This window comes from Rhipicephalus microplus, chromosome 10 (genome assembly GCF_043290135.1).
Source record: "Rhipicephalus microplus isolate Deutch F79 chromosome 10, USDA_Rmic, whole genome shotgun sequence".
In the NCBI taxonomy this organism is placed as follows: Eukaryota; Metazoa; Arthropoda; class Arachnida; order Ixodida; family Ixodidae; genus Rhipicephalus; species Rhipicephalus microplus.
The window spans coordinates 12063949-12091828 of NC_134709.1; the positions used below are offsets into that span (position 1 = coordinate 12063949).

At 39.7% G+C, this 27880-nt stretch overlaps 1 protein-coding gene across 3 annotated transcripts; it reads right to left on the reverse strand.

The window, feature by feature from the left end:
* Positions 1-1230: 1230 nt before the first annotated feature.
* Positions 1231-27822, reverse strand: LOC119181870 (mitochondrial potassium channel ATP-binding subunit). 3 transcript variants are annotated; one of them, XM_037433112.2, is made up of 18 exons: positions 27468-27822; positions 26453-26765; positions 25492-25665; positions 23136-23281; positions 20228-20303; positions 18784-18924; positions 17330-17415; positions 16648-16745; positions 15234-15339; positions 14538-14610; positions 12896-13015; positions 9691-9763; positions 8048-8181; positions 6836-6907; positions 5194-5372; positions 4068-4126; positions 3635-3723; positions 1231-1390 (listed from the first exon to the last, which is right to left on the reverse strand). In XM_037433112.2, exons 1-18 carry the CDS (start codon positions 27545-27547, stop codon positions 1304-1306), a joined length of 2106 nt encoding a protein of 701 aa, XP_037289009.2. In that variant the 5' UTR covers positions 27548-27822; the 3' UTR covers positions 1231-1303. The 3 variants fall into 3 exon arrangements, with proteins under 3 accessions (XP_037289009.2, XP_075731158.1, XP_075731159.1); XM_075875043.1 differs by lacking the exon at positions 27468-27822 and adding an exon at positions 27295-27354; XM_075875044.1 differs by lacking the exons at positions 25492-25665; positions 26453-26765; positions 27468-27822 and adding an exon at positions 23744-23803.
* Between the last annotated feature and the right edge of the window lie 58 nt (positions 27823-27880).

A 27880-nucleotide genomic window follows, 5' to 3' on the forward strand; every position in this document is an offset into this window, starting at 1 on the left:
CGTCCCCAGCGAGATAGCGCGAAAGGTGCACTTTAAAGGTCGTTGCCCCGCTCCTTGCGATGTGTGCGCTAATTCTACCTCTACCACCTGTACTTTGCCCTACAAGGCATTGTCGCACATGTTTATCTCGCAAAAGGTGAGGTTTGTACATTTATCGCTTTCACTGCAAGATTTGGGTTGGAGCTAGAGGGTGCAAGATGGTCCCTTCACTCGCTGCAATGACCACATTTGCAAAAGGAGCGCATTGCTTAAACACAAAGTAGCAACTGTTACAGTTGTTAGCTTATGCTCGTTTTGTCTGTGTTCTTCTCGTGCGCCTTTTGTGCTTGAGCAGCGCACTGCACGTTTCGAGCTGCTTGCCGCTCTTGTAGCAATATTCCAATTTTTCTATACTGCATTCATTGTTTCGACCTTGCAGTGAAACTGTGACCTTACGTATCTGCTTCCCTCCATTTTATTTTCTCTTTCTTGCTCTTCTATCTTTCTTTTTAATTTTTCCCTTTCTTTTTCTTTGCTTTTTTCTGTTTCTTCTTTTCTTTTTGTCTATCTTTCTCTCTTTTTCTATATTCTTTTTTGTTTCTTCCTTCTTTTTTTATTTCTGTTTCTTTCTGTCTTTCTATACCATTATGTCTTTGTTCCCCATTATTTCTCTCACTTTTCTTTTTTTTCTGTCTTTCTATGGCTTTCTTTCTCTCTGCCCTCTTTCTCTACTTTCTCATTTTTTTTTTTTTGCATCTTTCCCTCTCCCTTAGTTTGACATGCTCCACTTCAGTGAGAAAATTTTTCGTTTAATGTGTGCACCTGCTGCACTCGGTCGTGGGGCTTTCATACACACGTGCAGGGTTCAGTGGGGAGGGAGGCGAAGGTTTGCCGCAGCAACCCCTCTCTGTTATGTCAGTGTGAGGGGCTGACTTTGTGCCTCCCCCTGGGAATTGCCCTGACACCTCCCGCCATTATGTCAACATATAGAGATTACTTAGCAGCCCCCTTAGATGGCTAGGGAGGACGGTCACCCTACCTGCTCCCCGTGCGCATGCCTATGTCTACAGCTTCCAAGGGTGTAACTTCCATGACGTAAGTCACATCTTCGTAAAATTCAGATCTCTATCATTCATAACTGTTAAATGCGTCCCTTAATGAAACATCTCTGTGTTCTTGATATAAAGTGTATGGGGTGACATTACACAGGGCGCAGAGAAGGTTAAGAATAACAAAACAATAAACAACTGCTTAGGCCTAATATATATATATTTTTTTCGTTTATGAAAACAAACAACACGTCGGTGAAAACAAATTTTTCAAATCAGCCCATTCCTCTCGGAAGTCCATGATGTTGGGTAAGCTTCCAGTAAACACCCTTTAACCTTGTCAAAGACTTGTGATCTCCAATCTGAAGCAGAAAGGAAAAGAGCTCAATGGATGAAAGAGAACAATCTCAACATCCTTTGATCTTAACCATAAATACAGTGGACCCACCTTTACAATGTACCCAATAAAACTATACATTAAATCCACCACATATCTAAACAAACAGCCATAAATTTCACACAACTCATTGCAAGTTTTCATTGCATTTGTTAAGCAGATGCAAGAGAAATTAACGTGACTCAGGTGCTGAAATAGACTCGTGATGCAGAAATTTACAGAAGCGTCAAATTAATGCAATTTTTCACGTAAGGCATTCTTCGGGCAGAAGCATACCCCATCTACAAACTGCAAGTGCTGTCGGTGGTTCCTGCAAGTACAGAATCCTTCACGAAGTTGTCTCAAGGAAGATAGGTTTGCCATGTTTCGCTCTTGTTCTCTCATAGATGTACAACCGCTTTAGAGCATCTGTGCTTGTTCTTTCCTAGCACATAAATTGGCTCTCCCACACATGGGAGTTGTCAGCCAGACAAGCACACGACAAGACACGAAAGGTGAAAAGAAAAGATAGCACTAAATGCAGATTGTTAGCGAGACTATTACACAAGAAGACCTGCCAAAGTGGTAAATTTTCCATAAAAATTGTTCTATACCTGGCTGCCAAATTGGAGGTAGACAAAATAATAAGTATACTGCTATAATACTTTAATGAATACCAGTAGATAATGAAGCCAAGGAAAGTGTACATTACGTTAAGGACACTGTTTTGAATGTGTTATAGTAACTACAATATACAGTCGATGCCGGATATATTGAACTCGAAGGATATCCCAAAGTAGTTCGATATATTGATAATTCAAAATATAAAATATGCACATTTAAGGCCTAAATTAGAGTATTTCAGGCCTCAGAAATTGTTACAAGTGCTAAAATAACCGTTCACTCACAGTATAATGAAGACAAGGTGTGAACTGCAAGTTATCACATTTAATTTTGCATGAAAATAGTCTGTAAAGTTATCCTGCTTCTTGCGTTTTACTAAGTTCAAGTAATTTTCAATATCACTGAAGCTTTTAAAATAAGGGAATTCAGATCCTTTGGCCACATCAGCGTTGATTGACGCAGAATGTCGATACAAGCTTAGTAATGTAGCAGAAGGTTAGTTAGCGGCAGCAGCCAAGGTGTTGGCATCTTCATAACTGCACGGGTACACTTTCATGGCACCGGCAACGGATCTCAACGTCAATGCAGTCAGAAATGGCTACATCGACAAACAAGGAAGGGAATGAAACCATTGCAACGAGACCGCCGAGTCACTTCGCATTCTCATTTGGGTGTCCTCGGCAATTCAAGTTTTTGAAGAACACTATGCCCGCACGTTAAGACCTGCATATTGTGCATCAAACATACCACTGCACTCACAAGTACTATACACAAACCAACTCAGCGCAATGGAATAATACCGCCTTTTTGTCACCTGTACGCGCAAACGGACTGTAACTTGTTAGAATGCGGCTGGCAATAGATCAATATTTGCTAGGAAAAATGCACTTTCTGGGCTTCGGCTCGACGTAACGGATGTTCCGCTGTGCGGGACATCCGTAGTTGGATATACCGGTGCGTCGGTCCCATACTTTTGTACGGGAAATTCAAGGAGACTTTTCAACTGTTCAACATAGCCAATAATTCGATATGTCCAGATTTGATATATACGGGATTGGCAGTAGATGTGAAAAAATTTAAGGGGACAAAAAGGTCACAGTTTTGGCAAAGAAGGAGTGTTCCTAGTTTGCCATCATGGCTGCAAGCAATGCTCGCTAACACTCCCAGGGTTTGCATGCACATAAATACCCCACAAAGTGGACGAGGGAACGACTGCCACCGTAGCTCCATTCGTAAGAGCATCGGTGCGAACTCCGAAGGTTGCAGGTTTGGTTCCTACCTGTGGCAGTAGTCTTTTCGTTCTTTACTTTTTTAACATCTATATCACCATTGCTACTACTATACACCTAAAACAGCATAATTAATTTCCTTTATACTTTTCTTGGCTTCCTTATTTGCTGCTTTTTATTAACGTTGTGTCAAATGAAGAAGCTAGCCCTCTGAAATTCTTTTTTTCATACAATACCTTGAGAATTTCTGATTCAATGCATCCAACCTTATAAATTTCATACTGTTATTGAATAAAATTTGTACGTTTCACTGTGGCAGTATTTCAAGCAAGCGTCACTGCAGCAGTTGTGAAACCAAATACCAAATCGGGTATTACCTCAACAACGTTCCCGTCAAGCAAGACAGCAATAATGTCAGCATTTCTGATGGTAGACAGCCGATGTGCGATGACGAGAACAGTTCGACCTGGGAAAACAACACCAAGTCAACCAAGAATGCCTTGTGCAAAGCAACAGCTGCTTACACTGTGCAAAAAGCTTTATACAAATATACAGCTGAAACCCTTTATGAGAGACATGCACCAAGGAGCAGTTCTTGTCTGTTGTAAGAGATGTTTCTTGTTAGTAGGTTGACAGACTCTCATTTTCTCATGAACCCTTATTTCGATGTTGGGCACAGTGGAATCTCTTATAATCAATTGTCTCTAACATTAGCATCTCTTATAATGGGGTTCAATCGTAGGCCTTTTGAAGTTATTGCAGAGTAATAGCACTCAGCCCACCATAACCAACGTATACACGATGACGTACCTTTGCTCAGCTTGTCCAGGGCTGCCTGGACTACCTTTTCTGATTCAGTGTCCAGTGCACTGAAAACGATGGTAATTAAAATATTACACAATGTAGACACATGGATACTGGGTACCAACATACCCTATACTTCCTTAGGCTTGACTGTCTGTTCTCAATGAATGCGGATATGAGAAATAGCGCATACACTCGACTGAGGGCCGCGCTCGTGTATGGGCCGCTCCTTGGCAGTCGAAATTTTGGGTAAAAAAATAATATTAAAAATAAAAATCTCACCAGCAAACGGCACCACTGTCGCGTCTCGCGTACGGCGCACTTTGTGGAAGCCACCAGACGAGAGTAGCTGTCTTGTGTCTTCGACATGCGATGCTACCTGTGAGCTTCAGATGCCCGGCACAATCTGGGAGATCATGACGCTTTTCTCACCAGCGCCACTGATCCTTTGTGCCGCCGTTCATTTTGACAACATTTATAAAGAATGTCTGGAGCTGGACACCAGATGTCCCATCTGGTGTCCAGCTCCAGGTATATATGGTACAGGTATATATGGTACAATTGAACGGGTTTCTCTTTATATGTGCATCCAAAATTTAACAAAAATTTCGCATTTTCATGTAAGGGCTGCACCCCATCAAAATCGCAGAAACAAAATGTGGCGCTTACACGAGTGTATACGGTATATGAATAAAACTAACGTAGTATAACATTTCTCTTCCCAACACTAGCACACAATAAATATGTTCCTATATTACCAGTATTGGACATAACACAGATGTTTTCACACCCACCACGGTGGTCTAGTGGCTAAGGTGCTTGACTGCCGACTTGAAGGTGACGAGATCAAATCGCAGCCACATCTCGATGGAGACGAAAGACTGGAAGCCAGTGTGTTTAAATTTAGGTGCACACTAAGAGCACCAGATGGTCAAATTCCCAGAGCCCTCCGCTACGAGGTCCATTATAATCACATGATGCTTTTGGGGTGTAAAACCCAAGAATTATTATTAGATGCTTTTGCACTAGGTATGAATTCATTATCATAAGGTTTGACTGCATGAAGTGCTAGATCTTGGCCAAGAATGTGCTGACCAAAGAATAATAGACAGAGAACATTTTGAGTACGTACCTTGTGGCTTCATCAAGTATGAGCACTTGTGGATTCTTCAGCAAGGCCCTGGCTATCGCAATGCGTTGCTTCTGCCCACCTGAGACGGTGATGCCACGCTCCCCTACAACGGTGTCGTATTGGCGAGGAAACGACATGATGAAGTCGTGAGCATTGGCCTGCTTGGCGGCACTGTACACCTGCAATGCAAACACCCCAATCTCAGAAGCACATATTTTCATTTTCTTTTTAACAGATGAGGCGAAATGTGCGCAACACTTACACAAGATAAAGCACACAAAGTATGTATAACCTGATGATATAACAGGATAACACTGGCCGCTTGTTTTTATTTGTGTATATATATTTTTTACCTCATCTAAGTTTCTGCCCTGCTTGCCTGTTAACTCAAGTTTACCCAACTTATGCTAAAACAACACCAGAAACATTACATCAATACAAAACTAAAGCGGCTACTGTAAGCCTGTGTGAATGATAGTAATCTAGTTACTATTTAGAAAGAGTATAAAGGACACAAGTCAAGGAAGAAATATCTGTCCTTACTAGTACTAAACTATTAAAAATTGCGGGATTCTTAAGCTTCACTTTCAAGAATTGAACACCATATCCTGTCCCTAGTGCGTATTTCAAACACTTAGTGCACGAAATCTTTTTGAACTTGGCGTGCACCCACTACGTGACCTTAAGGGAATAGGCACAGTAACGCATGTGCCTTTTGTAGAGGGTGACTGGCTTAAAACCATGAAGTCCATATGATAATCACATGTTCTGACATCGGATTGCAATGTACTCTTGTAGCATGCATTATTACTGCAATATTTCAAGATGTATTGTGAAGCATGTATATAGGACAAGTGTGTTTGTAAAGCATGAAAGTTACATTCCCTTCATTTCCAAGGAGAAGAAGTCATACACTGCATTCACAAGCAGAGGCATGGCTGTGTGTTAGAACATCCACTTGCCATGCAAACAACTCAGGTCCGATCCCCACTCGGACCCAAGCGACCCTGGATCGGTCCGCACTTTGACCCAGAATTTTTCTGTCATTTATTTTATTTGCATCATTCTCGATTTTTCAGTCACGCATAAGATGATGATTTTTTGCTCACAACCAACGACGTCGACACTGAAATTTCTGTGAAACGAGCTCTTTAACGCTATCACGTTAAAACTAATTATATGGCTTAGAAATGCATCCTCTCACAATAAGAGCATCAGATGAAAGATACAGGGAGCATCGAGAAAAAAATGGATCAACTTCCCTATTAGGCAACTATTTCAAACTTTGTTTTCAAAGTTATTAGACAAACAGTTAGTAGGTACCTGCTACACTATTACATAATAAGTTGGATATATTAAAAGAAATCTATGAGCAACAATACACAAGTGACATAAAAATGCACTTCTTTCTCTTTCATACAAGGCCCCAGATTACTGCCCAAATTGTGTTCTATCCTCTACTCTGTAGGTTCTTGATAACTTCCTTCCATAGAACAATCTCAGCACTCTATACATAATGCTGTTTTCATCACAGAACTGCTATATGAAACATAGAGTCACAATAAATTCACACGTATTTATAGGAGGTCCCACCTGTGGTTTCACCAATAAAAGCTTATTGCTTGATTAAACGATTCCCTACCTCTTCATCGGTTGCATCAGGCTTGCCATACCGGATGTTCTCTTTTATTGTTGTGGCAAACAGCAAAGGCTCCTGCAGAGACGAAGCCTGCCTTTATTGTCTTGCAACTTTCAAAAGTTATTAGCATTCGCACATATTATGGAGTTTACAGCTTGATTGTTCTAACTTTCATGAAATTAGGGCAGCTCGCAATAAGCCGCTCAAGGATGGGTCACAGCAGAGCTGGTAGGCATCTAGCTCATCCTGGCTTGGTGCTGGGCTTTTAACTTTTCATTGTTGTTTTACCACACCTCCTACAACACACGCACATGACAAACCTCTACCATAACAGCTCTGCTATAACACTCCCATAGCACGCATGTGCCACAGAAATTGGGCATATCTCACTGCTCACCACACTGGTCCACATTCACAAGAAAACACACAGGTGGCAAACACCGATTAACATTTCTGAACAGACGTAACCAATGTTTAACCCTTTGAGGGTCAAAGATGTACAGGGGCCGTCAAAAGTTCCCGGGCCACAATCTCATGTATTCTTATGACAGTGTGGCCTGGGAACTTTCGACGGCCCCTGTACATGTACGTCATACCCTAACAGCTGCAAGATGGTCAAAGATGTACATGTACGTCATTGCCTGTGTGTTCAAAAAGTGCGCCTTTTCGATCATTTCTCTGGCTTGGCGTGTACTGCGACGCTGCAGGAATACATAGAATTTTTGCCTTGCATGAATGATAACAATAGTGGAATAATAATGCGATGTAAAGCTCAGGAGCTCAATTTTAAAAACACGGCAACTTTGAAATGTTGAAGCAAAATCTCATGCCACATGGCAACTAACACAATCACATTCTGTTACCATGAGGATTACATCAATCTAGACAAACTTTTTTAATCAATGCAAACAACATTAATGCCATTATTAAGGCAACCACACCTCCATGTCATGCTGCAAGCAGTAAAATTTAAGCATTAACGAAGACACTGATCCCTCCATAGGATTTATTGTCAGCACGTCTGTTGCAAATGCTTGAAAATTAAATGTTATTCATTACCAAGAAAACTACAAACATGAGTGCATAAAAACCATAATGATTGCATAACCATAAAAACCAGTGATTTTACAGCATACTCCCTAACCCTTTGTGAACAATCGATCGTGATTTCCACTGAATGTCACTAGTGGAAGAGAATGAGTAATTGAGAAGCACCTGTCGAATGTAGCCGATCACATTGCGTCGAAGCCAGTCAGGATCCAGTTTTTTCAAGTCGTGCCCATCCAAGGTAATGGAGCCATCAGTCACGTCATAGAAACGTTCTAATAAAGCTGCTATCGTGGACTTGCCTGTGTAATAAAGTCAAGAATAAAAGAGCATCAGCTGTTTTCATGGGTTCAAGTAAAAATATTAAGGAAGGAATTCATTATAATATCATAGATACCTGGCACGATCTCGAAAAGTAGGCGTCTGTGTCTATGCTACGGTCTGCCATGACAAGGGTTGCTACTGGTGACTACTTTTTGCCAAATTGGTGAATTTGAGAGGTCTTTGGTGACATAATGACGACATGGCGAATTTTTGGCTATTTCCTACTTATGTCTTGACCGAGTTATGCATTGTATGCTCAGTGTCCTCTCAGTGAATGAATTATTTTTTGTGTTTTTGTTAGCATTAAACCAATGAATGAAAGTGAACTTTCACACAATACAGTACCTTCATCCTGATTCTCTGTGTATCTCTCTAGTTGCATCCCGGAGGTACTGGTGTATTCCCCAGCAACATCCCAGCAAAATGAAAGTCAGTGGACTACTTCACGTGCCATGAGTTGGCGATGTTAGACTAAGTTGTTTGGGTGCATTAAGCTTCTCTAAATTTTCACTTGTGAGGTGACTATGCTGCGTGACCCGGCCATAGCTCCAACGATTCAGAATAGCTTGCCGATTTCTTCACAGATGCAGAACCCCTAATTCGGTATGTAGAGATTAATTTTGCAGTTTATATACTTTTCTGGTAAACCAAGAAGTCAGATTCTTAGGGCAGCCTTCAGAAACTGCACTCATTCAAATGTGTAGTCCAAGCTTCACCGCACGAAAAGCGCGGTGTGGGCATTGTGAAGGTTGTACAGTACATCCTAAGTATTTTCCGGTTGTTTAATCATTGGACATATTATTAAACTGCAACAAAATTCTTTACTTTATCTGCCGGAAGCCTGCACACGCCATCCTGTTCTTGTTGTAGCGACTGTTTCACTCAACATTCGCTGCAAATGAAACTAGTTCTGTTACACAATCTTTCGGCATGAGGCACTAGCATTCAGGGATGCTGCTTTTTCAGCTCACTATGGGAACCATCAGGACCCTGATACTTCCGATCTCAAAAGTTGCAGCGTATGGAGTCTTTTCTCACGTAACCTTGACTTACTTTCAGTGTGATAAAGAATGCAAGCACGTGGCGCTCTCCCGCAGCAGCCATGGTAACTATGCTACTCACGATGCTAAAATCAGCCAATGGCTGTGAATCATGGTGTACCACATGGTCATTTGGGTATATGGCATCATTTAGAGAAAAAAGAGAGAATGATTTCTAGCTGACTGAAAACTAGCTGTAAGTTCCAGGCCGTATGCTGCGCTATAAAGTTTGGCTCGCGTGTTTTCGGAAGCCTTTGCGCTACTGATCGGCAGTGTTTTTTGACCATGCTGACAAGGTGTTGCAGGCCCCTTTTAAGTTTAAGTTACCTCAACAAGTACAGCTTGACACACGAGTAAAATTGTGCAAGCGAACAGTGTCGGCATATGGGGCTGAAATGAAAATATCTCTAACAAAGGTGTTGACACACCAATTAGGGAGTAGCTCACCACTGCCCGATGGTCCACATATGGCGACTATCTTTCCTGCGGGAAGCTTCAGTGACACATCCTCAAGGACAGTCTGCAAAAAAAATGAATGTGTTCACCAACTTAACTGCTCTAACATCATAGAGTCTACTCGTTCACAGCAATATGAAATAGCCTTCGGGGGCTGTATTTTATAACAATATATCTCATTTTTCATTGTTTTCTTTGCCTGTCACAATTGCAGGGTACATATCTCTGTAGCAGAATGGGCCTTTTGGCATGAAAGCATGGAAAACAGAATAATTTTTACGAAATGTGACCTCAGGAGAAATTAGAAAAGCAACATACCAATCATTTTGTTGGCAAAAAGCAATTAATCACAAGGACAGCATCATAATGAGGTAAACAGTAATTGCATAGAATTTGCAGCAATAAACAAGAACAATCTATAATGCCTAAATCTGTCACGTCATCTTAAACTGTTACTGTCCGTCATCTGCAACTGTTACTGTATGTCATCTGACAGACAGCAACATGTAGCAATGTGTATAAAAACCTACTCTTAAAATGACTTTGACACATTCCAAGGATGTTGTGACGTTTAAAGTGCATCAGTAGGAGTATGCATTTAGATACTGAAAGGTCAACAAGGTTTGCTGGCATAACGATGACTGACAGGATTTTTGGCCTTACAGATTGAATTTCTTGGCTGAATGATTATTTTGTTAATGCATTCTAAAGTGCCTATATAGATTTTTGCAGAAATGCCCTAACATGGACAATTAGTAGTTGATGCCAGAAATACTAAGACTGCAAAAAAAAGCAATAAATGTGGTTAGAAACTGCCATCAACAAAAACATGATTTTCACTTGTCTTTTAATCTCTGCCCTTAAGTTAACTTAGTTACTTTAGGTAGATGGTACTGACAGAAACAGCCAAGATGTTTATTGCTGCATGTCTCAAGTACTGGTGAGATTCAGTTAGGTGGCATAGCTAAAGGGCACATGTTCTTACTACTACACTGAATGAATTATATCTGTCATTGATAATTTGGAATGTTTCTTCCAATACTCTTGCAGTGCTTTTCTGCATGGTATTTGTAAGCAAAAGTGCTCACACTGAGCAAGCACAGATTTTTTCTGAGCGAGCTCAGGTGGTGAATGAGGTCTGTCAGGTAATGCATACTAACAACAGTATACTAAACACGAGTGTCTCACACTAGAAAAAGGAGCTGTTCGTTTGTGTAAACTTCTGTTTAGACCAAGACCAATTATTTGGTTACATTGAAAGAAAGAACAAGAATGGTTGCTAACAAATTCAGTTTTAAGCTACTCTAAATTACACAACTTCAGCATTAGTGAATATAGTTCTGAAGAAGAGTATGAGTGGGTCTCAAACGTTGGGCCAGTTTTAAAGACGATAGTCTTTCTTGGGGACCTTCGAAACAAAAATTTTGGTTTGTCTGTCTGTCTGTCTGTACATTTGTCTGTTTGTCCACCCTTAACAATGCCCTAAACGACAACAGACAATGCTCCAAACGGCTGACCCCATCCGCAGCACCCACCAATATTTTGCAAAACTCAGCGTTCATATTTGTGCGATTGTCAATTAAAAAGCAATTATTTCGCATATCTGAGGCACTATAACAACACGTCAATATTCCGTATTATTGTCTTTTTTACTAGAAAAGGCATACATAAGTGATTCTAAAGACCGTTGCGCTTATCATGCTGCGGTGACGATGCAACGCTTGCACGAAAAGGCAAGTGTTTCCAACCCTTTGCTAAGACGACACGGTGGTGGCACCTACCCGTCACCTTGCGTTCCACCCCTTATCGCCTCTGAGACGAGCGCGCACGCCGCGCACTTCGTTTGCTAAGATAACTGCCAGATAGCGCTCATGTCTCACGTGTGACGTGACTTGATGCGCTCATTCGCCTCCACTGCACGCTCGAGGCACTCTAACACAGCGCCTCCAGAATACCATTCAGTGATTTTTCTTGCACAGTTTTTTTTTTCATTTTTTTCATTTTTTCATTTCTTTTTTAGTTTATCGTCTTTTAACGTCATTTGCAGTGTAACATGCAGATACGGAGCCAATTTTTTTTATTATGGAGCGATGAAAAAAAAACTCGTTTTTTATTCACTTTTAATGGCATAGTTTTTGTTTGTAATTGTTTTGTCAAGTTGAGTTTCTTTATTTCTATGACAAAAACAATCGAGGTTGTATTTAAACTAGAAATGGGTTAAAATCATTTTTGAAGATTTAAAAAAATTACCCAAAGACTAGAAAGAGCTCATTGCCTACAGTCGTCCCTAGAAAAGCATGACCTGGCTGCTTTCCAGTGCATTTTATGCAAGGAGTTCTCCAAAGCCACAGGCTAAAAAAAACTCGTGACTTCCAAGCTCTCACGAAAGAAAAAATAATTTTAAAAACATATCTTTGCCATAAAGACAAGCTTTCAAATTTTCTCAAGATGCAGTTTTTTGCAACTTTTTGAGTCTGAACATCATGTTTTTGGTACTACTTCTGGTGGCCTGACCTGGACGAAATTTTTCCCAGATATTTCTTACCACAAGAAGAGTGAGATTATATCTTCAAGGCTCGATATTTTGTAAAATTATTACAAAGTTATAGTTATCTATTAATATGAGCTGAAATTTTTTAAACTTCCCAGTTTCCAATTTTTTTACATAAGTTAAAATACTTAATACAAACTTGCTATTAAGCTTTTGACATTGTACATCTGATGCGGAGGAATATGCCCCATTTATGACTCATAAATACAAAAGTTTAGAGGCAGGAAAAGTGGGTCCATAAAGAGCTACATTTTACCCATTGCCATGATACACAACAAGAGCTAAACAACTTATTACAAAATTGATTACATATTTCAATGGATGGACTCTTTTTCTTCTAATTTTACCTAGCCAAACAGAGAGCTGTCAAAGATGTTAACCCTAAAGTCATATGCATATCTATAGAGCAGTGACATGACACAGCCACATACACTAAAAATGCCTTTGCTCAATAACATATGGACAGCTGACAACTTTTTTATTCTGCTGTTGTATGAATTACCAAATGCAACCAAGCCAGCACAGACCAGGAGAGGAAATTAAAACGCAGCTCTGAGAAAACAACAGCTTCCGAACATTCACTCGTACACCCCCAATTTGACATGCTTTTATTTATCAAAACAGAAGCAATTCCAGTTGACCTACCTGGTTTGGCCTGGTTGGGTAGGAAAAATAAACGTGGCGAAACTCAACATCCCCACGCAACGTACTTGGGCTCAGCTGTGTTGCTCCAGTTATGGCCACTTCACTCTTCAAGTTGATCAGCTATAAAAAAAAAACAAGTTTCAAGATTCAACAAGAAGACCTTGATAGAGTGAAGAAAAGGGAAATACAGTTTCCCCTAACGAGCAATGCACCGACAGCAATAGTAATGCAATATAAATGGCTGTACAAAGTAATGTTGAAAGTTTCATTGGCCCTACATATTGTAGCAAACTCATGTTTACTAATTCAATTAACGAGCAAGGTGTGTTCATGCAGAAGCAAACACAAATAACATGTCACCTCATGATGATGACAAACAGTGGATTTCACAGCTCAGGCACGTTGAACAGCGCAAACTGAAGAAAATGCATCGTGTTGCTTCAAGCTTCTTTTTACAAACTCAGTGATGGAAGCAACATTTCACTTTTTGGAGCAGATTTCGGAGCAGGTTAAGTACCGCTTTAAAGCAGCCACAGGTGTTTTCCGAGCAGACAAATGCCAGTGTAAAGAAGATCTTAGTGTTCTAGCAGCTGATGGCCACACGATCAAACTTTCTCATTTAAGTTTTCTCGGTGTTGTTTCAAAGCAGGTTTTGGGGCAGCTATTAACAAAGAGCACAGTTTCAGAGTTGGAGCAGAATTTAGCAGAATTTCTCTTTTGGGGTAATTTGAAGCAATCGTAGGAGCACCTACATCACTGCAAACCCCTAAGCATGCTTACAAGGTGTACTTCAGGAGGTTGTGGTAAGAAACATGCCCAGAGATTCGTAAAATGTACAGGTGGTGTTGTTAATAAAATTCCATATCATGTGTGTCTTATACGACAGACAAAGTGGATGTTGTGTTAAATGCTTCTGGAAACATGAACTTCCAGTTAAAAATAAGGCCATCCACATTTGTCTATGCATTGTCAAGCCTGTATGTGTGTTCCAATACGCAAGGTGATTAGGATCTTGCGTAGAAGTGAAGAGAGCACTGCCGGGAAACTGAAGAAAACTTGTTATGAATCTTCAAAAGAAAGTGTACGCTTAACCAATATTTCATTTACTTTGCTAGAGACCAAGCATAATTTATTGCATGGCATACTGTAGTCTATATTCTGTATATTCATGTCTTGCAATGAGCTCACTTGTTGCACATGTGCAATCACGTGGTTATACTGATGCGAGAGACAAAAAACATACCGTACTTGAAATTTTGTGCCTGTTTGTGTTGACTTGCTGTCCTTTTCTGGATTAGTGGAATTTACTCTCTTTCAGTGACACATTATCTTCTTTCAACCAAAAATCAGCCATACTGTTGCTTGACAGACAAAACACGCATTGTTATAGGATTCCAGACATTAGTTTTGAGCTCTCCAGCATAATGAAGACAATATTTCAACTCCAAAAGAAAGAACTTGATTCACTAGATTGCACTGTAGATACTTGCCATAAATATTTTTCTACAGATCTAAATAGCTATAGCATTGCTCGTAAACATCTTCTGTTACTTGTACAAGGACGTCAATAATTTACAAACTTAGGTAGTATTTTCATATCACTACAGTTTATACAAACTACAATGTACACATCTACACTTGCCTCAAAGACTCTCGATCCAGCAGAGATACCACGAACGTAGTGTCCAAAGAGGACAAACAATTGCGAAAGTGACCTGCACATATGACCAAAATAAAACAGTGAAATGAGAAAATATTTTAACCAACTCAGTTTCCTTACAGAAGTACTTAACTCTCATTCTTAACAGGACTGACCTTGAACTGCAAAGCACCAATACAAAGTCTTTTCATGATACTAAATGTGCACGTTACACTTACAGGCTTAGCATGCTAGGGTGACCAGATTAGCCCAGGTAAACAAGTTGAGAGATATCTTAAGGGACACACAGTGCAAGGGCAGACATATTACTTTTGTAAATATGCACTTATCATTTACACTTATCACTTAAATACACTTATCAATTATCATTTAGCTTCGTGTGGCTACTATAACACACATAGTGCTATCATGAAGGAAAGAAGTGTACAAATAAAGGCTCATTTTCTTTGTTAGACACAACATTAATGAAATCTAGCTGACAACCAAGCCAAAAAAGTATAGGAGATTTTATATGAAGGAATTCTAATGTGAATGTGAATAAAGAAAAGTCGATGAAAAGATAACTTGCTGTGGGCAGAGACCGAACATGCAACCTTCAAATAATGCGCCCGACGCTCTAGCAACTGAGCTACCACAGTGGCTACCCCCCATCCACTTTCATGCTTTGTTTGAGCATACCTTTGAATTATTTGGCTGCACACAAAAAATGACATGACCTGGCCAGCATTCAGGTGGTCTGCTTCCATCATAGTTCCTCCAAGATACAGCACACCAAGCACAACGCCTGCAAAAGCCATGTAAGGGTACATAAGAGACTGCACGGTGATCAGAACAGCTCACGAAAAAAAAAACATACAGACAACTGACAGGGCTGTAAAAGTTGTTTCAGCTGTTTAAAAAAAAAGTTCTTATCAGAAAGTTAACCACAAAAGAGATGTTGCGCCACAGCATGTTACCATGAACAGGCCGTAGCTTATGCCGTTATACCATTACTAATGCAGTACAATGCAGTACTTGGCCCATGCAAACAGACGAAATTAACAAAATCACGCTTTCAATACATCAGATTGAACAAATCACCCATTTATTCTATTCTTAGCAGTCCCATGAGTATCATACAGATTCAGCATTATTATTTTGCAAGTCATAAATAACAAAATTACTAATTATGAATGAGTCTGAAACTGCAGTTGGTAAACTTTGAGCTGTTGAAAAAGACAAATAAATAAAAGCTGTGAGCAAGTCTAGCAAGCAAACAAATTTTGAAATGTCAAATAATGAGTGTCAACAGAGGATTAGGGCTGGGCAAGTAGTAAATTTGAGGTTTGAAGCGAATAGCAATTTCATCAAATAATTTTGAATCAAATAGTTCAAATAGTATAAATGACATATTATAAAGAAAATTGAGAATTTTCGTCATGACCCAACTAACTTGCACAATATTTTTAGGCATTGGAACTAGGCATGCGCAACTGCCACATTTTTCGGTTGAAAGTGAAGTGGAACCTAATCCTAACAGTAGCATGATTTGAATAGTAATAGAGACCAAGCTACATGCCGTAAAATATGTTGTTCTAAAACTTGCTATACTTAACATGTTAAGCCCACTTAGCACACTTTTAAACTTTAATACAAAGAAGTAAATTGAGGTGCGAGTAATTTGTACATTTTAACCTTCAAGTGTGGCTTCACAGCAGTGCAGATTTACCCTGAAAAAGTGCACATTTACTCTGAACTTGACTTGGTGTCAAAACCAATGCAAACACTGTAATATTTGTTTCAATATTCTAAGCACTCTTACATTCGCCCACCAATACAGCAGATAGATGGAGGAATAGTTCCATTTTTATAAATAAATAGACTGAATACATCATTAAAATTATTCACATAATGTGATCAGGACTGGAAATGAAGCTGCATCCAAAATACCAAAGAAACATAGCTCTTTTTCAAGAAAGATTGATTCACTAGAAACGCTTTAATAAACTATAGAGCTCATTAACCAGACAGCAACTACTATACGCCAAAGGTCTGAGAAAAGCCAATGATACTGTTACAAATATGAAAAAAAAAAACTGAAAACCAGGCTTACCATTCAGGCTGAGGTTGGTCAGACCCTGAAAGCAGCCAATGCCGATGCCGAGTGCAGTATGCAGGTTTTCGGCCTTTTCAACTTCATGCTTAAAGAGCCTTCACGGAAATACAAATACAAAGAGACAGATATACAACCTGAGACAACAGACAAATTAATCACCAAACCAGCATGCAAACCAAAAAAGTATCAACCTAACCACAACTTATTTTTTAACATTACCACACGTTACTTTAGCACACTTATTTAATGCGAATTTCTTACCTGTCAGTCTGAATGTGAAAAGAAACTTATCGCTAAACAAAAGCTGTAAATGCACACCTTGTAACCATGTTTAATAATAATAATAATAATAATAATAATAATAATAATAATAATAATAATAATAATAATAATAATAATAATAATAATAATAATAATAATAATAATATCAATAATAATAATAATATCAATAATAATAATAATAATAATAATAATAATAATAATAATAATAATAATAATAATAATAATAATAATAATAATAATAATAATAAGTGGGATTTTACATTACAAAACTATAATTTGATTACGAGAGACACTCGTAATCATGTTTCAGATACCTTTGCAAGAGCTTCGTCCCAGCCATACAAAAACATTCCATATATCTGAGCCCCAAGCAACAAAGAGTGCAGACAGAACTCACTGAGCTTCTGTGTCCTCCATAGCAAATGACCGAACTGTCCTGATGTTACTCAACGCTTCATCAGCCACGCCTGCAGCTCGAGCATTCTACAGGAAAATCCAGAATCGCATTACAGTAACTTCGTGAGGCAACGCCATGAAGAAACACTTGCTCTATAAAGCAACATTGAAAGAAATGAGGGCAGGACATAGCATTGTACATTTTCGATAGCCCACTCATACGCTGATAATTGTGAAACGTTGACTGTTTCACATGCATATGCACTCAAACCTCATTATAACAAAGTTCCTCTTACATGAAAACAAGTTCGTTATATTTGAAAATTTGTTATAAAGGTGCTATATTCTGAACACTATATCTACTGCAAGACTATTATTTATTTACTTTGTTATAACCGACACTTTGTTATATCCAGGTTCATTATATTGAGTTTTGACTGTATTATGCGTGGCTTTGCACACTCTCATTTGTCAAATTGACATTCCCATTCCCCACATCTTTCACAAACTAGTGATTTAGTGCACAGAGTGATTTCAGCATTACAGTGTACCCTGAGCTTACTGTAACACTTATGAGTTATGTTACATGCCGCCAGCACAAGTGATGCTTATCTATAAGGTGACAGGTAAACTTACAACCCATTCAGGGATCAAACCTGTCTTCCAGCACTGCAGCCCAATACTCCAGCCTATAGGCCACAACTGGGGTTTCTAAGTAGCTCCTATGACAAGACATTCATTTGCAACTTTCTATTTTTTTTTTATCTTATACCTGCTGGCACTATGAGGAGCTGTGCTAGACAGCACCATTTTTTGGTATCAGCAAGGAGTTTTAGGATAGAAGTGGAGATTTAACTGCCCATTTTTCTTTGATAGTTTTTCTTACCTCTGTTGGCTCTCATTAGCGAACAGTTTTACATTACACGACGCTTCCAGAGTGAAGTTATTCCAAAATACTATGAAATCAAATGTGAATGCACAAAATTTTTTATGTTGATGACAACAAACATCATGAGGTAAGCTTGTTTCTGAAATTTTCTTTCCACCTTACAGCGGTATAATGTTGAATAAAACTTCCGCCTGCCCCACAAGGTCCACCCTAAGTACTGAGGAATGCATTCGGTTTTCTGACCAACACATATATGAGCCTTCTCGAGTTGCAATAGATGTGGAATGTCCAAGCACTCATACAATGTTTTGGTTGCAAGCTCAAGAACTTTGCAGGACCAAAACTAACAAGCCGAAGCCCTCCATTGCACATTCCTTACAACCCACTATGTCTTTCAGGACATTAAAACCCAAAACTTTCTTAAAAGTACTAAACTGAGTGACTTGGTAGCCGTTTATCCTCAACCACTCTGTCTAAACAAGCCAATAAAAGGTCCAATCAAAACTAGCACTATCATCCCACACAACTCTCAGAAATTGAACTACTGACAGGCATGACATATTCACCTGCTCTTGTGCTTTCCGTGACAGTACTCGTAGGAACGAGCCAAATATTGTTCCTGCCGCCAACATCGCAGGCAGAACAACCACAGTCCACATGGTCATCTTCGGTGAGATGTAGTAGAGTGATACAGCACAACCAACAGTCTGAAATAGGAAAAATGACGTGTTAGTTTCTGCAGTATTAGCAAGAGGCTGAGTTCTGGGCCACAATAATATGTTGATATGAATTTAATTGAATTATGAGTATATTTTTGCAACAAGGTTGTGAGGAGACCAGGCCAAAAAGCAGCACTGAACAGCTTGAGAGGAACCTGGCCACCTCATACAGTGAGCAATTACAGAGGTTCAACAGAAGCATGTCGTATACATAATGCATAAAAAAAATAGTAAGTAACCACAGTAAAGATGAATGAACAAGTTTATTGTAGAAACATTTGAAAAACAAAGAAAAAAAATGATGTGGTGATGAAAACAGAACAAAAAAATCCTAGCATATCCAAGAAGTGAATGATGATGAGTGGGGCGAAGCGTTCATTCGTTCATCAGCCTGTGCATGCACCCATGCAACTGATCGCGTTCGAGAATGCAGACAGCGCATGGGTAACACCAACAAGACGCGAGCCAAGCAAGCCGAGCGCAAGCGTCTTCAACGCGCCGGCCGCTCTGCTTCGTCCATGCCCCACCAACGATCCGCCACGTACGGCGACTATCCAGGACACTGAGAGATGCACTCGTTCTCCGCGTTCCTAGGCACAGCCCGCGCAGCAGTCAATCGGAGAGTAGCGGTACAGCGCCATCTAGAATATTCTCACTCAACTGCAGTTTTTATGTACTTCTATGAGACAGCGCCGTCTATTATACTGTTCGGGAGATACTGCATTCTTTTTCTTTCTCGTCTCTTCTTCTCACCATTACGCTGACGCATGACAAGGTTAGACTAAGAGGAGCTTCGCCCCTAAAACAAAAACAGCTGAACCTATGGCAGCACAAGCAATTACATAAATATTTGGCGTAACCTTTCTAGCCTTTCTGTTATTTACAATTGCATTGTAAGTAACAAAAAATTGAGCTCCTTGGCACTTACTCTTCTCATCTATTGCGTAGCGAGCATCTCAGCAGTAATGCTACGATTTGGCATGCAAAAATTTAGTGGCTAATTACCTCCTCCTAAGTTAATATACTGATACATGACTTGTATTCACCTGGGTGAGTTAGTTCAGAGGTACGTGCAATTTGACCAGTGAAACCAACAGCCAACTTCTACCTGCAGCATAAAATGGTTTGGAAGCATTTTTTTTTTTTAATTTCACCTCACACAAAGGCTTGCAAATGGAGTATTTTTATCAAGAGAAAAATAAAATTTGACTAAAAGTTCTGCAATTGCAGGCTTTTGCTGTACAAAAAGACAGGAAGACAGATGGCACAGAGATGAAAAAAAGATGTGCACCTGGGCCACACTTCTAATCCCTTGTGATATGCACAGCTTGAAGGCACTTTTGAACTCCTGTACATCTCCGCTGAGGCTGTAAAGGACAATAGCAGAGACAGCAGTTAGTAAGTCGTGCTTCAACATAAATAACTGAGAAAATGAGTGCATAAACACTGAACTTGGTTAACTCCTCTTTGAGTGATCAAATGTGAGAAGTTGCACTTCAGCATTGCCATCAAAAGTGAAGTTGGTTGGGTAACCAGGTGCATGCTGACTGCATGCTGATCAGGTGCATGCATTAAATATTTGAAATTCTATTTACAAGAACAAAACGGGTGTCAAGAAAAGGGTAGTGAAAAGTTGTAGAGAGTGATAATTATAAGACACACTAGGATTGACTGACACAAAACTGATACTTACTGCAAGGCCCTTCAATCTTTTGGCTAGCAAGGACTTATTACTATATATACCAGTTACCGAACAAAATTCGCATAATGAACACAATTTTCTTTCCATAAAAAATCAAAGTGAAGTTGGGAGTGCATTTATTATGTGGAGCAAATTTTATGAAAGCTTTATCAGGATGAGCAAAAAATTTGGTAATACAAAAAAAAAAGTTACGTAGCTTAACCTTTCGTGACTGACATACGCGTACACTGTTTGGAAACAGCTTCTTTGTTACACTTCCAATCATCTTCGGTGGTTGACGGAACTATCTTCAGCAAGCTGACCCCACGCACTTCATGAAAGCATTTCGCGGCTTTCCTGTCCCGCAATCGTTTAACCGCAACAGAGGTATCTGCTGTGATCTCAAGGGGCGTCTAGAAGCATGCGCTACGATGCATTTTGCCAACTCCGTGGCAACCCCGCACGACGACAGTGACAACGTCATACAACATTGTTAGTGCAGCAAGTAACCATGATTGCTGCAAGTTAGCACCGAAGCATCAAAACAAGCCATTGATAAGGTTGATAACACAATTAATGACAAAATACAGCGGTTGCCTCGCTCTGCACGTTAGAAGTCACTGTAAAAAAGGTAACCTATATCTTGCTTTCTTTGAAGTGTGCGCGGTTAGCAAGCATGAACAGCAAATTGCAACCATAGCAAGACTCAGGGGTGCTACCATGTTGCAAAAATCGTCACGCTCTTTCTGGGAAACAAGCGATTTTTCCTTCTGGTTTTTCAGATACCTGCAGAATAGCTGCAATGCGATGGCAACGGATGGCGCTTCACAAGAGCTATTATGATATTTTAATCCTGTCGTCGTCGCTCGAAAATCGCGTGCATGTAGTTCGACCTTAAGTTTCGTATTTGCAGGAAGCGACCGTTTGTTAATTAGCGTGGGCAGTTTCATAACCTTCGCTCGCTGTGTGCTTGTCAGGTGCGATGTCTCTGCACTCGCACCATTCCTGAACCCTGCTGTGGCGCATGGATAATTGAAAAAGGCAGGGTACGTGCCACGCACTGATAGAAAGCAAAAACAAAATGGCACGCAGCAGCGAGCTGAGGGAGGTCAGCATAAAAAAAAAAACAGAAAAGATCAAACAGGCGAGGAGGCACCAGGTGTGGGTTTACAGGGATTCAGCTTGTAGGGCTGCAGCAGATGAATGTAAGGGGTGCGTCTGTCACACGGGATAAACGAATCCAAATTTTGACGACTGAAATTTGGGTTGCATTCATTATGCGGGTGTGATAATTGCACGAGTAAATACGGTATGATAATCAGCTCGCACAGCAAGCTATAAATTCGATCGAAATTCGTCATGTCGAGGAACATTCACTTTCATCATGCAACAAAGAAAATGGGAATGAAGAGGTTGAGCCGCAGCCAAGTGGCAACACACATGGCACACATCCCTTTCAAAGCTTCGGTACATCGTAGTTCGTTCAATCTGTGGTTTTCGGTGACACCGTAAAGTGAGCACACTGCTTCAATTCTTTTTAGTTTAGGTGTAAGAACTGCCACCAGTCGTGTTTCTTATTTAATGTGCAACACCCCGGTAACACTAAGCAAGCTTATATCAACACAGTATCTGTATTCTCATTTTGCGTAATCAAGCTAACTTGAACATACCCTAAAACAGCAACTCTTTACAGCTTGAAATAAGTTCGAAAAAGCAAGAGGAGTTGTTCACAAGCTTTCGTTAGTGTACTCCAACGAGAGTTCATGTACAGAACAAATTTTCTTTGTTTGTATTAACATAAACATGATTGCATTTCGTGTCCCAAAGTTCTATGACAGGCTGCAAACTATGTTGAGATACAAGAATTTCAGATTAATCCCAATGTCCCTGTAGCGCCATTTAAGCTTTACGACCATTCCTCAGCCTCTGATTAGTTTTTGCGTTGGTTAATTAGACACTTCACAATGCACAAATTCGGTTTTTCAGTGATCATTCTCTACTCATTCAAAGCTACACAACGGCTCATAAATATCTGTTCTTTTTAAGGCGTGGACCATACTGCCACTATTACAACGGTAAGCAACACAATTCACTGGTACTAAAGTCTTGAACATTATACCTTTGGGAATAAAAATGTCTTCAAATTTTTCAAAGGCACTAAGAAATTTCTAACTGATCTGTGAATTTTGTGTCATGTTTATTAAGATGAGAAATTCTTATTTTTTATAATGTATGCATATAAGAGTTAATTTTCTCCTTTTGTGTGGTTATTCTTATGTGCAGTTATTTCATGCGCTTAATTGTTTGTTCATAAATTCTTTATTCAATGTTATATACCTAAATAGTGTTGCACTTTACCAAAGTGACCTTATCAGGTATTGTTTTTGGGGCCCAAATGAGTCTATGGCTATGGGTTCTCACAATATTTTCACACATCGTAAAAAAAAAGAGATAAATGAAATTCAACTCAATCCAAATTCAATTTATGAGATGCAGAGTATCTAGAATCATGCCTCACCAGTTCATGATCTCGCCAGTCTTCGTCTTGTCGAAGAAGCACATGTCTTGCTTGAGCACAGACTCGAGCAGCGCTTGGCGAAGCCTCGTGGCATAGCGCTCCCCAGTAAAGGACAGTGTTGATATGTAGACGGCCGTAAAAACACTCTGTGAAAGGCAGTGGGAGAACATACGCTTAAACAAAGCTACAAAAGTGACAGTCCTACAGCACATGAGTTTTAAGGCGGATATGAAAAGGACACTACTGTAAGTGAATCTGAATGAACTAACTAGACCTCCGGAATACCTTAAAGGAGAGTGTTACTACAAGCACAGTTTTCATCAGAAAGCATGAAACAATGAAAGACGGATCGTGATGCTTCTCCAAAATCTTCACACGCCCTTATGTGAAGTCATCAATTTTAACAGTGCCTCTGCTGCACTCTGCAACAACTTATCTTGTCAGTTGTAGCAAAGCCTACAGAGGCGGGGCTTCCACACATTCGTGTCACTGTAGTACGGCAACTTACAGCTGATTTTGGTTTTTGCTCGCTCACAACGTCAACATGTTTAGAAAATCATATACACGAAAAATGTGAATGGGAGAAAGATTTCCGTGGCTCAGTGTACATTTTAGTCTCATATTACTTTAATATATTCCTTGCAGAAATAAACTGAATGTTTGTGGCTGCACACTGACACACTACGTCAATGGACAGCATGTTTACTTTGGAGAACGGGTATGCTAAAAAGTGGTGCTGTGTAAGAAATGGAAGGAAAACAAAAGCATTCTTGCAAAGTGACCAATAATTGTATTTTGCCGATGACTTCTTGCAAATGTTTGAGTCTAATGATAAATAAAGCAGCATTTATTTCAGAAAAGCATATGAGAAAATTGCCAATAAACTTAAGTACTATATTTTGGCATTGTAGGAAATATACACTTTGGTGTGGTAGCTTCCACAGTGCTGTTACGAAAAGCTGTGACCGAGTATAATTGTGTTAAGAGTTTTTTGAAAAAATAAAATAAAAAATATGGTGAATTGATTTCAAACTGAGCTTAAGGAACTATCTATAAAAGATTTTGATGATATTAAGCACATTGAAAAGACCATCATACAAGCCTCTTAAGACATTCTTGGAATCTCCTACGTTAGCTGACATAATGGGATCTGACGTCTGGCAGAAAATTTAAAAAATTTGGGGCTTTGGCCCTCCTTTTGTATTCAGGTAGGCATTTTTTTACAAATAAGATGGAAATGAAGGTTGGCATTGCACTCAAACCTCACTACAACAAAGCTTCATCCTACACAAAAATGGTTTCGTTATATCCAATAATCCGTTATAAAAGTTTATTTCTCTAGCACTATATTTATTGCGAGACTATTCTTCATTCACTTTGTTATAACCGATATTTCATTATATTTGGATTTGTTATATTGAGGTTCGTTATATTGAAGTGTATCACATTGATTTTTACTCAGCTTGAAGTGAAGTAGAATGGAAAGTCATGTGTGTTGGTAAATTGGTAAAAGTTAATTTTCTCATAGAGCCTGAACATCTGGGTAAAATCCAGAATTTTATTTGAGGTTTTCCAACCGTTCTACTGAATACATGTGCCCCTGTGTGTTTCTAAGTTTGCGTGTATACATTCACATATAAACTGAAAAATCTTGGAAGTCTCGAACCCCCAACCCCTCTTTGGCTACGTCTATGTTAGTCATCAATAATAGTGTGGCAGCCACAAGTAAATGAAGTACCAACTTCTTTAATACACTAGATCTTCAAAGATAAATTATTTGGTATGTCTGCTGCTACTACAAGAAATATTGCTTTCAAAGTCCAAATAACTTTTGTTGCAAACATTTCAGATAGTGAAATGAGAAAGTTTATTTCTATCGTGACTATAATTCCAAAATGTTCTCATTACACATGTCATGCCTCCATGAATGACCAGTTTTGGGGCGATGCCGCCAGCTCAGATGGTGGAGGCAATGATTTGGTGTATCCACTATTTGGCTGGGTGCGGCAAGGATGTACACAGGATATTTTGCTTTTGCTGTTTCATGGACGGGGACAGAAGTACAATATCCCAATATACATGTGCACATTTGAGCTGATATATATGTGGATGCATGCACACACACTCATTCAAAAAAATGGCTACAGCAAACATATAAGTTGTACCAATATGGAACACATTCACTCACATAACTGTAGATAAAAATTAGACTTTGAAAAAATGCATCCACAGAGAACGAACTAAACACAAGCACTTGTGTTCATCCCCACTACCTGCATGGCGTCATTTTCACTGGTAATTACAATCAACAGTTATACAAGTTTAACAAGTCCAACAAGTAAAGCTTGACACTTACTTGCATTACGTAAATGAGAAAAAGTCGCACTGCGGGCCCACGAATTTCCTCTAAAAAGCTGATGGGAATCGCACCTGGGGTCGTGTTGCCAGATTTTATCCTGCTCAGGACTTCAACAACTGCACCCAGGAACACCGGGATTTTAATGTTGAGAGCAGCAACAATTAAGGCACTCTGCAGGACAGAATGAAAAGAGCAAGTCACAAACATTCCATAACAAACAGAATTCTGGCACTTGCGATGAGAAACAAAAATGTTTCAAAATACTGTACTTAAAAAGAATGCCACACAGTTAAATCTTCAACCCTGCCAAATTTCACCTGCTTTCAGTTACGAAGTTTTTCATTCAATATTTATGCACCGGTAGACAGAATGTGTATCAACTCATACTTATGTGGAGGTCATGTAAACAAAAGATTTTCATTTTATGTTTTCCAGAAAGAGGCTCTACTTTGGCAAGGTTAGAAAAATTATAATATTTTATTCTTTTCAAGCAAAACTACAACATGATTGACTGCAGAATAAATTTTCATTGACAGGCTAATTGTGACAAATTACTTGAACCGGCGTAAAGCAGGATACGACATCCTTTTCTGTCTTTAATACAATATTGGGTGCCTTGTAATAATTCTGAGTAAATTTGACGCATTTACAGAAAGCCCATCACAATTCAAACCTGAAAGGTACAAGGTTGTGCCCAATACCAGGGTGGAAATGGCCACTTCTGATAAAAATTGCGTGTGATATGGATCAAATTTCTTGATCGTGAAGGCTCCTTTGAAGCCAAGCCACAAAGGAAACCAATCACCTTTGATAGATCTGATGCCGATGGGTGTAATCACGATCAGCACTGCACTGTGTGACACTAGTGCAACAAAAAAATGAGCCCCTCATTCCACTCCATTTCTGACATTTATTGGCAACAAATGACATGGTGAAAAGACAAACTAGATGCACTTACTACAACCGCTACAAGAAGCGGTAGCCAGTCCGGCTTCAAGAAGCGGAAGAAAGAAGCCCAGTCAAAAGACGCTGTGCTGCCTTTCTTAGCGTCGAGGAGCCTTGTGTTGTGCTTGGCACACTGTACTCTCGTCTGTAAAAGGCATCGGCCAAGAGCGATGGACAGTGTCACGGTGCAACCTCCACCGAGTACAATGATATGTTGTAAGGGACGATGACACCGAGATGATCCGGGCGATGGCAATGATCTTGCAGAGGTTTTAGCGAGCTTTCCTAATGAACTGTTTACAGAGAACTTGCAAAAGGATACCACGCTGTAAAGAAATGTAAATTAGTTACATTCATCAAACACCAGGTACACCTTAATGAAAGGATTGAGTATGTGAAAGAATTTTGCATAACAAAATACTCTCACTTCATTCCAATTAATCTTCATTCGCTTTTCATTCCCAAATACCACTTCCACATAAAAAATTTCTTTATTAATTGCAAATTTATGATGTAGAAAGTTTACTGTAGGACCATCATATTTTTTTTCTTTTCTTTCGCTGCATAATTTATCGAGTTGCATAACTCATGCAAGCAGTATCATCGTAGCTACCGCCAGAGTTAATTAAGAGTCACCCAGCGGCAGTCGTTTTTGCTCATAGAAAGCTTCTATTTCGCTTGGGTCGCAAAAACGCCTACGTATATCATTTAGATGCCCATAGTCCTTCGCTTAAGTTGCAAACGTTTACGATCACATATACGGTGGCAATTCGTTTGCGGGTGGCTATTTGCCAAAACATTTCGTCAACAGGAAAAAAAAACAGCCAGGCGAATGCGACAAAAGCTCTGTCTCACTTGCGTTCGTGGTGTAACATTCGAAACAATCGCGGCAGGTACTAACTGCACGAACTTCTCCTGCGTAACGTAACTTCTCCTGCGGCTTAAATCGAAACGCATCGCATTTGCAGTTGAAACACTGCGTATCGCCTTTAGAGGAAATGCACGCGTTACGATGATGGAACGCTCACCTTTTTCTAGCAGAGAGCTTGAGCGGGGACAAGTGATGCCGGCACAGCGCACCGCTGACACTCAAAGCAGCGTATAACATTTTGAGGTACGTACAGAGTGTCAGCTACGAAATCGGAACAAGACGCGTCATTCAAGGAAATGCACGTTCTACAACTGTTACGATCGACCTTGCTGCCGTTAAGTTGCGAAACGCTCAGGTAGCTTCTGATATGTCAAAAAACGATGCTCGCTGCACGTACGATGTCCTCTTATTGCGTTCCGCAAGGGACATCGCTTCACTGCAGTTCATAACAGTAACAAACTATTTGCATGCAACATTCTTAACGCGAGTGGCATGTGTTATCACCGTCGCCGTAGCAGCCGATAAAACGATCGGAACAGTGCAAGATGATTAAGCAACTATTGCGAAGCC

Coding starts and splice junctions, on each gene's coding strand:
- LOC119181870 (XM_037433112.2), bottom strand. CDS start 27,547: ATGTTATACGCTGCTTTGAGTGTCAGCGGTGCGCTGTGCCGGCATCAC. Junction 8,182..9,690: donor ATGTGGACCATCGGGCAGTG/GTGAGCTACTCC, acceptor TTTATTACACAG/GCAAGTCCACGATAGCAGCT. Junction 6,908..8,047: donor TGATCGGCTACATTCGACAG/GTGCTTCTCAAT, acceptor TCGTCTCTGCAG/GAGCCTTTGCTGTTTGCCAC.